At 38.1% G+C, this 14,020-nt stretch overlaps 1 protein-coding gene across 1 annotated transcript in view; it reads left to right on the top strand.

Annotated features, from left to right (window-relative positions):
- Positions 1–14,020, top strand: part of LOC102864677 (chromosome unknown open reading frame, human C11orf65) — a 52,120-nt gene that overhangs the window by 17,612 nt on the left and 20,488 nt on the right. The window contains exon 6 of the mRNA XM_006899065.1: positions 11,875–12,005. Coding sequence (XP_006899127.1) covers positions 11,875–12,005 — 131 coding nt within the window. The remainder of the gene's footprint in view (positions 1–11,874; positions 12,006–14,020) is intronic.

The raw sequence follows: 14,020 nt of genomic DNA, 5'->3' as shown, positions 1-14,020 counted from the left end.
AGCAAGCGTTTCAGGTCTTCCTCAGTTTCAGCAAGCAGGGTTGTGTCATCTGCATAACACAGATTGTTAATAGATCTTCCACCAATCCTGACACCACACTTCTCCTCATAGAGCCCAGCCTCTCGGATAATCTGTTCTGAATACAGGTTGAAAAGGTATGGAGATAGCACACATCCCTGGCGTACACCTTTCCCTGTTTTGAACCATGCAGTGTTTCCTTGCTCTGTTCTGACAACCACCTCTTGCTCCCAGTATAGGTTTCTCATTAGCAGGATCAAGTGTTCTTGGATTCTCGTTCTTCTCAGAGTCAGCCACAGTTTGTTAGGATCCGTACAGTCAAACACCTTTGCATAATCAATGAAACACAGATAGACATTCTTCTGAAAGTCCCATTAATCAATTTTATCCTGTTCAGATTTTGCATTTCTGACTGTATTTGTCAATGTCTTCATGTCATAGATTGGGCTTTCTAAGCTTGGTCTCAGTTTATGTCTTATGAACTTTATGGTTTGGGGCTTTACTCCCAGGTTTCTGATCTACCTTGAGTTGATTTTTATGTGTGGTGTAAGATGTGGATCCTACTTCAGCTCTCTGCAAGGAGCAGTCTAGTTTTGCTGGCATCATTTGTTGAGGAGGATGTCATTTCCCCATTTGATAGATTTCTTTCCTTGACAAATATCAGTTGACCATAGATAGAGATGTCCACTTCTGGGTTCTCAATTCTGTTCCATTGGTCTTGGCGCCTATCATTGTACCACTATCATGATGTTTTGATTACTACAGTGTAGTAAGTTTTGAGGTCAAGAAGTGTTATGCCTTGCACTTCATTTTGTTTTTCAGAAGCTAAATAACACCCTGCTAAAGCACACTTGGATTATAGAAGAAATAAAGAATGGCATTTAAAAAGTTCCTCAAAACAAATGATAATGAAAAATACAACATATCAAAACCCCTGCGATGTAGCTAAGGTAGTCCTCAATAGAAAGAAAGAAAGAAAGAAAGAAAGAAAGAAAGAAAGAAAGAAAGAAAGAAAGAAAGAAAGAAAGAAAGAAAGAGAGAGAGAGAGAGAAGGAAGGAAGGAAGGAAGGAAGGAAGGAAGGAAGGAGCAAAATTTATGATCTAACTCAACACCTTAATCAAATAGGAAAAGAAGAACAATCTAAACCCACAGCCTCTAGAAGAAAGAACATTACAAGAACAAGAGCTGAAATCAATGAGATAGAAACTAGAAAAACAGTTGAAACCATCAACAAAACCAGGAGCTGGTTTTTCAAAAGCGTCAATAAAACAGACAAAACATTAGCAAAATTAACAAAAGAAAAAAAGGAGAAGACACAGATAACTTGATTAAGGAATGGTAGCAGTGAAATCAGAACAGAACCAGAGGAAATTAAATCTGTAATGTCAAAATATAAAAGCTGATAAATTTGATCACCTAGAAGAAATGGAAAAAGTCCTTGAAACTCATGCCCTGCTCAGACTGGCACAAACAAAGGAGGACACTTAAACAGACCCATCACAAAAGAAGACAATGGAGAGTGGGTCATAAAAAGAATCCTCCACAGAAAAGAGGACCAGATGGCTTCGCAGCTGAATTCTACCATACTTTCAGAGAAGATTAATCACTAATTCTTCTTACATTATTTTTTAAAAAAATATAAAAAGAAGGAATAATTCCAGAGTCATTCTGTGAAGCAAGCGTAACCCTAATAACCAAAACCAGACAAAGATATTATCGAAAAAAGAAAACTAAAGGCAATATCTCTCATGAACATAGATGTAAAAATCCTTAACAAAATCCTAGCCAATAGAATCCAAAAACACATTAAAAAAAATTCCTCATGACCACATAAGATTCATAGAAAATATGCAAGCATGGTTCAACCTAAGAACAGTCAGTGTAATTCACCATATTAACAAAGCAAATAACAAGAACCATATGATCCTAGCAATTGATGAAGAAAAGGCATTTGACAAAATCCAGCATCCGTTACTGATTAAGACTCAGCAAAATAGGAATAGATGCCACAACAAGATAAAGGTAAACAACCCAATTGCAAAATGGGCACAGGGTATGAACAGACACTTCACCAAAGAAGACATTCCAATGGCCTACAAACACATGAAGAAATGTTCAAAATCCCTAGCTCTAAGAGAGATGCAATTCAAAACAACTATGAGATATCATCTCACCCCGGTAAGAACAGCAAAATTCAACAGAGCAGCAAACAACAAATGCTGGCCAGATTGTAGAGAAACTGGAACCCTTATTCACTGTTGGTGGGCGTGTAAAATGGTGTGACCACTATGGAAGGCAATATGGGCCTTTCTCAAAAGTTGCAAATAGAAATACCATTTGACCAGCAATTCCTCTACTGGTAATATACCCTACGGTGTATTATGCCATCCAAGCAGATATATGCCCACCCATGTTTACTGCAACTTTGTTCACAATAGCAAAATGTTGGAAACAACCTAAGTTCCCATCAACAAATGAATGGATAGAGAAGCTGTGGTATAGTCACACAATGGAATACTATGCTGCATTGAAAAACAAGGAACTCGTGAAATATTATACAAAATGGGTGACCCTGGAGGACATTATGTTGAGTGAAAGATCTCAGTCACAAAAAGACAAATAGTGCATAGTGCCACTGTTGTAAAATGGGACTGACATCAGGGTTGAGGGGGGATTGAGAGAGACGAGATAAATAATGTACACTGCATTGAACAGATAAGGGAGAGAACTGTTTAAAAGGAATATATGATTAGGTATTATTTTCATGACAAGATTGAAGAAAAAGAAATGCAGAGTGAAGTGGACTATGGACTTGGGGGAGAGGAGAATTGTATAACAATGAAAGAATTTTTTTTTCTTTTCAAAGAGAAAAGTGAATGGGGAGGGGAGGGTGGGCAGGGAGAAAAAAAACAGTGAATGAATGGGGGAAAAATTAAATGGGAAGAATATGTTGTGTGTGTGTATATATATATATATATAATAAAACTACCAAGAAAAATAGGAATAGAAGGAAATTTCCTCAACATAATAAACAGTAGATATGCAAAACAAAGGGCCAGTATAATTCTCAATGGAGAAACACTACAAGTATTTCCTTGAAAACAGGAACCAAACAAGGATGCCCACTCTCACCACTTCTATTCAATATTGAATTGAAAGTACTTGCTAGGGCAATATGACAGGAAAAGGAAATAAAATACATCCAAATTGGCAAAGAGATGGTTAAACTATCACTATATGCAGATGATATGATAGTGTACACAGAAAACTCCAACGACTCAACAAAAAGACTGTTAGAGCTAGTGGACCACTTTAGCAGGGTGGCAGCATACAAGATCAATATCTAAAAATCAATGAGATTCCTCTACAGTAACAGAGAACTCAGAGAAGGAAACCAAGAAAGCAGTACCATTTACAATAGCCAACCACAAATAGAGATACTTGGGAGTGAACCTAACCAGAGACACAAAAGACATGTACAAAGAAAACTATAGAACCTTTCTGTGAAACACAATAAAAGATCTAAATAAATGGGAAAATGTTCCCTGTTCATGGATAGGAAAACTCAATATTGTGAAAATGACAATCCTACCAAAAATAATCTACATGTTTAATGCAATCTCAATACAAACCCCCAAATTCCTTTTTTAAGGAGACCAAAAGAGAAATTGTCAAGTTTATTTGGGAGAAGAAAGAGACTACAAATAAGGAAAGCACTTCTGAAAAACAAAAGGTGATTTTTCATTCAGCTTTCTCCCAGAAGCAAAGGGAAAGTGGAGAGATAGGTGGCTAGATTTTGGTTGCCGGGGTCTCTTCAAAGAACAGTGGGATAAAGATAACAGGGGGAAAGAAAGGCAGGAATCTTTCTCTTATGACCCTTTTTCTTATGTAGCTCTGGTGGCCTAGTCGCAAGAAGCTGCGCTTCAAGCTGTAATCCCAAAGGCAAACAGTTTTGCTCTGTGAGAGAAGCATGGGCAATCTCCTCTTGTGTGATTAACTGCCTCTGAAAATCCCCCAGAGAGTCATAGAGATAATAATAGACTGGGACAAAAACTGGGTTTTCATGGTGGTGTGGAAATAATCAGGTGAAAGGATGAGAATTATCGTAAATATTCATAGTTAATATTTTGAGTTAAAAGGATTAACTTGTTTGGCTGTTAATGGAAAGGCTTGAGTTTGAGTCCATCCCGAGTTGTCAGGGTAGAAAAGCCTAGTAATCTTAAAATAAGCCACTGTAAACCCAGTGGTGCATAGTTCTAAGTGACATGGAATTGCTATGAGTAATAATCAACTCAATGACAATTGATACTGGTTTACTAATATTATATGCAATTTGGAAGACTTTGCAAGTTTAATCTCCTTTTAGGAGAGATCATCTATACCAAGATATATATATATATATATATATATATATGGAAACTTGCATTTTTATAACACCATCTCAATTCTACACTCCTGGAAATATTTTCATATGATGTGAGCAAACATCCTCACTCAAATTCTCAGTCTGTAGGACATGGTTTGTAGAACAGGGTTTGTGAACTGCGCTAAGTATGAAAAGCAAAAATGATCAAGTTATAAATTCACTCATTTATTCAATAGACTTTATTGCATATGAAACGTGTCAAGCATTGTACAAGATCTTAGAGGTACAATGATTAATAAAAAGGCATAATCCCTCCTCTTAAGTACTTTGTTTTTTAATTAGTTGGAGAGAAAGTCAAGTCAAGATAAAATGCAGTGAAATGTGATAAGTACTTTTATAGGGGCAAATACATAGTGTTGTGGCATTGTAGAAGAGGTCACTTAAGCTCTGTCCAAAGGATTCAGAGATGCCGAGGACCAAATATCTAAGCTGATAGCAGAGGACAAAGAGTAATTAGCTTGATTAAAAAGGTAATAAGGAAACCTCTCAGCTGATGGAATAACATGTATAGTAGCCCAAAGACAGAAAAGAGAGTATGTCTAGATACTGAATCTATATGTACACATAGATGCCTCCTACACTCTCACAATGGATGGCAGAACAAACTCTGTGTAGAGAGAATCTAGAGCAAATGGGAGAAATGAAGAAATAAGATAACTGAACAGAAGATTTTTAAAGGGCAGCACAATGTTGAATGATGTAGGAAGCATCAAAATAAAATGGAATGAACCTTTTTGTCCAGCATCTTAAGAGTGCTATGCTTGTGGTAGCTCCTCTCTGAGCTTCGCGATGCCACCCAAGTACAATAAAAGAAAGAAAAATGCTGGAAAGTCAGCCAAGAAAGACAAAGACCCAGTGAACAAATCTGGGGGCAAGGCCAAAAAGAAGTGGTCCAAGGGCCAAGTTTGGGACAAGCTCAGTAATTTGTTCTTGTTTGACAAAGCCACATAGGATAAACTCTGTGAAGTTCCCACCTTTAAGCTTAGAACACTACCCGTTGTGTCTGAGAGATTTGAGGTTTCCTGGCCAGGGCAGCCCTTAAGGAGCTGCTAAGTAAAGGACTCATCAGGCTGGTTTCAAATTACAGAGTTTAGGTAATTTACACCAGAAACACCAAGGGTGGCCATACCCCAGCCACTGTGAAGATACATGAACAAGCCCAACCAACTGTACCTTTTGAAATATAAAACTTTAAGAAAAAATGGAATGAACTAACTGTACCAAAAAGAATTGGTTGATACACAGCCATTTCAGAAGTATATAACCAAGAACCTTTGGTACTGAAGGGAAAAGTCCAAAGTACCCTGAAAGCAGTGGCAAAAACTTAGGCTTCTGGAGTTGATGGAATACCAGTTGATGTATTTAAACAAATAGATGCAGCTCACTCATCTATGCCAAGAAATTTGGAAGACAATTACTTGGCCAACTGACTGAAAGAGATCTATTATTTGTGCCCACCCATTCCAAAGAAGGGTGATCCAATAGAATGAAAATGTAGAAATTAGCAAACAAAATCTCTGGTGGCTTAGTAGTAAGGAGCTGTGCCGCCATCGAAGGCACCCAGTTCTAATCCACCAACTGATCCATGGGTGAAAGAAGAGCAGTCTACTCTGTGATTAAACTGCCTCAGAAAACCCACTGCAGGGTCAGCTATGAGTTGATTCCAACTTGACAGTATACAACAACAACATTATTAATATCACTCATAAGTAAAATTTCCTAAAAAATAATTTCATAATCATTAAAGAATTTAAAAGTTGCTGAAACAGTACATTGACAGGGAACTATCATAAATTCAAGATAGATTCAGAAGAGAACATGAATGAGGGATGCCATTGCTGACATAAGTTGAGTTTTGGCTAAAGGCAGAAACATTAGGAAGGCACTTACTTGTGTTGATTGACTATGCAAAGACTTGGATGATAACATGATGGTAACATTGCAAAGAACGGGAATCTCAGCACACTTATTTATACTTATGTGAAATGTGTACGTAGCTTTTAGTGTGAATTATATCTTCACAACTAGATCAGTAAGAACATTACAAAGAATGGATAAAAAATTGAAGTTTTCAAAGACCTCATTTTTCTTAGATCCACAAATACTCATGGAAGCAGTCATCTAGAAATCAAACATGATACTGCATTGGGCAGATATACTGCAAAGGACGTCTTTAAAACGCTAAATAGAAAGGGTGTTACTTTCAGGACTAAAGTGAATCTGACCAAAGCCATGGTATTTTTAATTACTTTCTAGGCATGTGAAAGTTGTATGGTGAATGAGGAAGAATATAAAAGAACAAATGCCTTTGAATTATGGTGTTGGTGAATAATATTGAATGTACCTTGGACTGCCAAAAAACCCCACCAAACAAATAATCTGTCTTGGTAGAAGTACAGCCAGAATGTTCCTTGGAAACATGGATTCTGAGACTCATTCTCAAATACTTTGGCGTGTTAGCAGGAGAAGCTGGTCCCTGAAGAAAGACTTCATGTAAAATTGTTGTTGTTATGTATAACTCACCCTCCAGCAGTTTTTCAGAGGCTGTGAACTATGAGAGGAGATTGCCCATCTTTCTCCTGTGGAGCAGTTGGTGTGCTTTTGAGCTGGCAATGCAATTCATGTAAAGTAGAGAGAGTCAGTACAGCAGATCTTCAATCAGATGGATTGACAACCTGGGTTAAGCACAGTATAGAGATCTTGAAGTTAGCACAGGATCAGGCAGTGTTTCACTCTGTTATAGTCTCAGTCCCTGGAGTTGGAACCAGCTTTATGGCATTCAACAATAACTGGTTTCAATCTCCTGTTTGTTCTTTTGGCTGTCTTGGAGACAGTGAAACCTCAGTGCTCCTTGGAGACTAGGGTGTAGGCTTCATTGTTTGAGCATGTTGTTAAGAGGGTCCGTCCTTGGAAAGGTGGTGGAGAGGAAGACCCTTGACAAGATTGACTGACACAGTGACTTTAGCAATGAGCAAATGTGTCAGAGATGATGAGGATGGCACAGGATAGGACAGGGTTCAGCTTTATTGTTTATTGTTGTTGTTATGAGCCATCAAGTCACCTGCGATTCAGTGACCCTATGTACAACAGCCCTAAACCCTGTTCTATTCTGTGCCAATCTCCCTGTCTCTGACATATCTACCCCAATTACCCCAGACACTGAATCAATCCACCTCATAGAGGGACTTCCTCTCCTGCGCTGTCCCTCCACCCTCTTAAACATGACGTACCAAGGACTGGTCCCTCCTTGCAACATGTCCAAAGTATGTCAGACAAAGCTTCAGAATCCTTACCTCCAAGGAGAAGCCTGGTTTAACCCTCTCCGCAACAAATCTGTTTGTTATCCTAGCAGTCCATGCAATACTCAATACTCTTCTCCAGCACCACCGCTCAAAGGCATCAATTCTCCTTCTGTCATCCCTAGTCATTGTCCAGCTCTCTGATTGCAAAGACCATGGCCTGGTACCTGTTGTTTATAAGGTCCCAATTAAGTTGTACACAACTCTGTGGCACCTAACAACGACAGCTACCTTCTCTTCCCATAGATAATTAATCTCTATTCCTGATCATCTGTTTAGAGATGATACCATTGGAGTATGCACACAACAGTATCTAAATTAGTTTATGCATGTGTCATTTAGAAATACTGGTGACTTCTAGGGCTGTGTAACCTTCCTGACTCTCCTTTTCTGAGTAGCTCATCCCCCGCTAGCATAAATTCACTGCCTGTAATTCCTATTACAAGTTGACATTGTCACTTTGGTCTGGTGTCAGTGGTTTTTTTAAAGCACAGCCAAAATTCAAAGCCAAGGCAAGCAGTAAGGCCAAAGTTCCAACAAAGTCCTCAACTCAGGCGCCAGCCAAAGTGCAACCCAGGAGCCAGCTAAAGGCCCAACCCAGGCTCCTGCCGCAAGTCAGGCTCCTAAAGGTGCCCAGGCCCCTGCAAAAGCTCCATAATTGACCCGCTGGGCTGCTGCCTTCTGCATGAGGCTGGTGTCTTCGTGTGCTGTTTGTACAAATAAATCCTAGGGCAGGGCGCAAAAAATCACGATGAACAAGGCAGCCATTCTTTACTAGTTAAGCTAAAAAGTATGTGGTTGAGCTTTAAGAAGACTTCAAGGGACGTTTTTACTTTAAAATTTAACGATAATTATAGCTTTTAAATGTGAAATCTCAAGGCGATAACAAAGACCAATACATGTTTATGTTCCTAAATTCATCCCTAATAAAACATACATGCGCGCACACATATAATTCCATATTCCCTTGCGAATAGCCTACTTTTTCTATAAAGTCTGTTAACAGGAAACAAACAAGATGCAGCTTCAGTTGTTGTTTGTCTTTTGCAGAATATGTCCAAGAACTCCTTTCCACCAGTTCTCATGCAGTGTTCAAAAAGGCAGATAGGACCTGGGTTTCCTTTGTTATATTTCCTTTCTTAAGCTCACTGGCCAATTTTTCAATGCTTGGCACGTTAGTATTTTTTCCAGAAATAAGAGAATATTTTGAATATTATTTTACAAATTTTTTAGAATATTTTGAATAGTATATTACAGTTCTCAGATGGTCTATGTCAGGTCAGAATTGTTTTATACTTAATTATTCCTTAGTAAAATTTTCTTGGAAAAGGAGCAGAGTTGATACCTTTTTTTATATTCACAAACTCTCTAGTGGCTTATTAACTTATTGTTAAATTGACTGTTCAATTCACCTTTATTAATAGTTTAAAACTACTCTCACAGTGACTTTACATATGTAACTGGTAGTCACGTATCAGAGGATATTCTCCAAACGATCACCATATTGTTTTCTAGACTTACCAGTTGATACTGTTTTCTAGGCTGAAAAGCCAAAGTTGGAAAAGACCAAAAATGTTCCGTTAACTCTTTTTGGCCATTTGAAGGTATTTTAAGTTTTAAAAATGGACTTCGTAGCATATAGTGACCACTTCTGCATTGGCACTGGGTCTCAGATGCTTTATCCTGATTCTCTTCACTCAGCATCATTGTTAAAGGTCATGTAAGTGAGTTGATCACTTGGTATATTTATTTCTTTATTAAAGAGGCTTCTTGTTGTCATTTCTCTAAATCAGGTGGTGCAAATCTATATGCCAGGATACTGGCTGTATCTGTAGCAAAATCTTAAGTGGCTTTGAAATGTCTCATCTTCCAGCATCAAGATTTTTCTGTGTCTAGGTTAGCTCCAGCACTAGCTATGTCAATTTTGTTAAATGTTAAAATCCTTATTATTATTGGAGGATAGTGATAGTTCAATGGTAGAATTCTTACCTTCTATGTGGTCATTCTAGGTTCAGTTTCTGACTGGTTCCTCCCAGGCACAGCTACCCCCTGTCTGAATTGGACTTCTTTCTGAGTATGGCATTTGTGGCTATGATGCTGAGCAATTTTGAGCAGAGCTTCCAGACTAAGAAGAAATGTCTAACAATCTATTTCCAAAAATTAGCCAATGAAAACTTTATAAATCACTAAAGCCACCACCAATCATAAGGCTAGCGCAGAATGCATAGTTGTTTCTTTCTGTTGTGTTTGGGGTGACCATTGAATCAGGGAAAACTCACTGGCAACTAACAAGTTTATTTTTATTTTAAAGTATTTGCAGAATATCAGTGTGTGTTGTTGTTGTTGTTGTGTACTATTGAGTCAAAGCTGACCCACAGCTGACCCTCCAACAGGTCTTCAGAAGCAGTGGAGAGGAGATTGTCCATTTTTTTCTCATGCAGCAGCTGGTGAACCTGAACTGTGCATCTGTCATGGTGGCACAGTACCTTATCACCAAGCCACTAGAGCTTCTTTTATTAAAATAAATAAATGTATATATGATATCAAAACCCACAGTGATATTTAAGGAAACTAACAAGGTTTTTTGTTAAATAACAAGATTTTGCTCTTAGAGGATTGTTTTTAAGTGCAAAAGTAATAGTTTATGTAAATTATATGGAAACTCAGAAGAAAATGAGATTAATAAACAAAGATTAAGCACTTAATTTAAGCCTCAAGTAATATTCATAAGAACTTGGAAGATGAAAATGTGGGAGTTGGGTGGGAATATCCAAATTTGGAGCTATAACACAAATGAAATTACAGAGACACGATGTCCTTTTAGAGTCGACTGAGCAGACTGATCTAGCTAAGGAAAAGGACTTGCATCAAGACATAGTGGGTGAAGCTAGGAAGTAAAGTACCAAGAGAAAAAAATTTAAATTTGATGCCCTATGCAGTCAAAATCAATTTAATGTTTTGAGATAAGGGTTGACATGAGAACTTTTTTTTTCTTAATACTCATACAGTGTGTGGGCTGGAGTGAGAAATGGAAAAACAGGCCACCAGTTAGGAGGAGGTGTGAGATTATTCTACTGGTAGCAGTGTTGTTTGTTCTCACGTCGAGACCAACTCATAGCTGACCGTCCAACGGATTTTTATAGACTATAAATTGCCCATGTTACTCCCGAGGGACAGCTGGTAGATTCAAACTGCCTTTGGGTTGACAGTGTTAACTCTTTACCCACTTGGTCACTAGAGCGCCCTCTTGTGGCAATAAAAGTAGGAACTAGGACCCAGAAAGTATTTCTAGGCCAGGAGAAAATGAAGGATTAAATGCTACAGCCTCAATGACAGTAATAGGCATTTGTAGTGGTAGTGAAGCTGTGAAAGAATATAAGAACAGAATAGTTTCATGGTCCCTTGCTTTAAGGCTTCTGACTTTTAAATAGTCAGAACTTCTTGTGTTTGGAATAAGTCCCACTAATAATTCTAGATGCCACAGCTCCTCTCAAAATGTGAAATTAAGGTCCTCAGTGTCATACAAGAGAAACCAGAAAATCTTGGGACATAATAGAGATATTTTTTGTGTTTCTGGAAAGTGCCTGTACTTAATAAGATTTGTAGTTTTCAAGAATCTTCAGGATGAAGAAGAGGTCAGGTCTGTTTATGTGAGAACACGACATTCTCTTAGAATTGTTGTTGTTATTGTTGATTGCCTTCAAGTCGAGCATAACTCATAGCGATGCTATGGACAAAAGACCTGAAGCCTTTCTACAACTATTGTCCTTTATGAAAGTTCATCGTTTCCAGAGTCATGTTGTTTAGGAAGTGGATGCCACTCCTCCTTCTAAATCCCCTGGGATATGCCTACTTATTTATTTGTTCAACAAATACTTATTGGGTGTCTCAGCCCATTGGTACTCAACATTGATCTCTTTGTGGCCTTTTTGTATTTCTGCAAGATTTCTTTCTCTGGAGGTTCATGTAACACTTAACCATTACTTAATTAGAAATATCTAAAGTGAGCGTATCTTTCTTTTCATATCCTAGCATGTCCTTTTGAATATACAGAATTTCTTGTCTGTAGCCAGATAACCTTGCAGTTACTATTTCAAATTTTTGTAAATTTATTTTTAATTTCTCAAAAGTTTTGGATGCCTTCTGAAAATGAAATTCTGGATAACAAAAAGGAATTAAAATTCCATTTCTCTAAACTAATGAGAAAGAAAGACTTGGAAAAAAGAAGGAAAAGTAGAAAAATAGAATGGATGAAGCAAATGTAAGTTGATGAAAACTTAGAATTACTAAATACTCCTGTAATTACTAAAGAATTACAGTATTACCTCTGTAAACAAAAGTTTGAAGTAATATGCATGTGCAATGATTTCTGTATAGTGTAAGAAAGAGATTTGTAAAGATATCTTTAATGATTGAAAAGCCAATTTGGGTTAATTTAAAACAAGATTGTCTTTTGCTGGATATGGAAGAATTAGTTGTTGTTGTTGTTGTTAGGTGCCACCAAGTCAAGGGCAACCCATAGTGGCCCTGTGAACAACAGATCTGAACCCTATCCCATCCTGTGTCATCTTCATACTTCCTGACATGCTAGAGCCCATTGTGGATGTTTCACTGTGTCAACCCACCTGGTGAGGGTCTTTCTTTCCTTCACCAACCTTTTATCTCTCTGAACATCATGTCTCTCTTGAAGGAATAGCCCCTCCTAGTGATGTGCCTGAGGTATGTGAGGTGAAACTTCATAATCTTTGCCTCCAAAGAGCACTTGGGCTGCACCTGCTCCAAGATGTGTTTGTTTGTTCTTTTGGCAGTTCATGGGATGTTCAGTGCTCTTCTCCAACATGACAGCTCAAAGGCATCAATTCTTCTTTTGTCATCTTTATTCATTGTCAAGTTCTCAGATGCCTATTAAGTGATCAGAAGGACCATGGCCTGAATCAGACATACCTTAGTCCTCAAACTGACATCATTACTCCTCAATAACTTGGAGAGATTCCTAACTTCAGACTTTCACAGCACAATATATCCCCTGATTTCCTGACTGCTGTACACTTAATAGCAAAACCAGAAAAACAAGAATCATACTGATATGCAGGCCTCAGAGCCACTCCCCCACTTGCTGACTGGGACTCCAGGACAAAGTAGACACAAGCAGGCTTCTGGGAAGTGCATGGTCACTGGCTCAGACCAGGACCCCTGAATAATAATGGCACAGGTATGCCACCTTGCTGTGTCCACTTGCTGGCAGAGACCAGGACCCTGGATACCTTGGGCAAAATACTGAACAATCCAGAAAACAGCAAAAGAAGATAAACATCAAAAGAAAATGGGAGGAATACACTGAGTATTGTACCAGAAAGAATTGATGGACACGGGACCATTTCAGGAAGTAGTCTATGATCAAGAAATGGTGTAATGAAGGAAGAAGTTCAAGCTACACTGAAGACACTAGCAAAAAATTAAGGCCCCAGGGATTTATGAGATACTAACGGACATATTTCTGCAAACAGATGCAGCCCTAAATGTGCTTACCAAGCTATACCTGGGAATTCGGAGGACAGCTACCTGACCAACCAGCTGTGAGAGTTCCATATTTTTTCCCATTCCTTCCCAAAAGAATGATCCTACAGAATGTGTAAACTACTGGACAATATCATTAATATAACATGCAAGTAAAATCTTGCTGAAAATCATTAAAAATAGTACATTAAGTACATCCAGAAATTCAGGATGGATTTTGAAAACATTGTGGCACCAAAGATACCAATGCTGGTGTCAGATGGATCTTGACTAAAAGCAGAGAAAACTGAAAGAATGTCTATTTGTGTTTTATTGATTATGCAAAGGCATTTGACTGTGCAGATTATAAGAAAATAGGACTGACCTAGAAAAGAATAGGAACCGCTGAACACTTAATTGTGCTCATGCAAAACCTAAACATAGATGAAGAAGCTGTCATCTGAATAAAACAAGGAATACTGCATGATTTAGAATCAAAAAAGGTGTGCATTAGGGCTATGTCCTTTCTCCATACCTATTGAATCTGTATACACAACAGATCATGCAAAAACTAGGCGATCTGAACAAGAATGTGGCATCAGTATTGGAGATTTATCGGCAACTTGTGTCATGAAGATGACACACCTTGCTTTCTGAAAGTGAGGAGGGCTTGAAACACTTGCTGCAGAGAGCCGGAAACTATAGTTTACATTTTAAGATCAAGGAAACAAAAATCCTCACCACCAGGCAAACAAGCAGCATCATAATAGATGGAGAAGA

Source organism: Elephantulus edwardii, unplaced genomic scaffold, assembly GCF_000299155.1.
Source record: "Elephantulus edwardii isolate Elephantulus edwardi_28Jun2011 unplaced genomic scaffold, EleEdw1.0 scaffold00245, whole genome shotgun sequence".
Lineage (NCBI taxonomy): Eukaryota > Metazoa > Chordata > Mammalia > Macroscelidea > Macroscelididae > Elephantulus > Elephantulus edwardii.
Note: the sequence above shows the minus strand (reverse complement) of the source record. Positions and strands in the feature narration are given on the sequence as shown.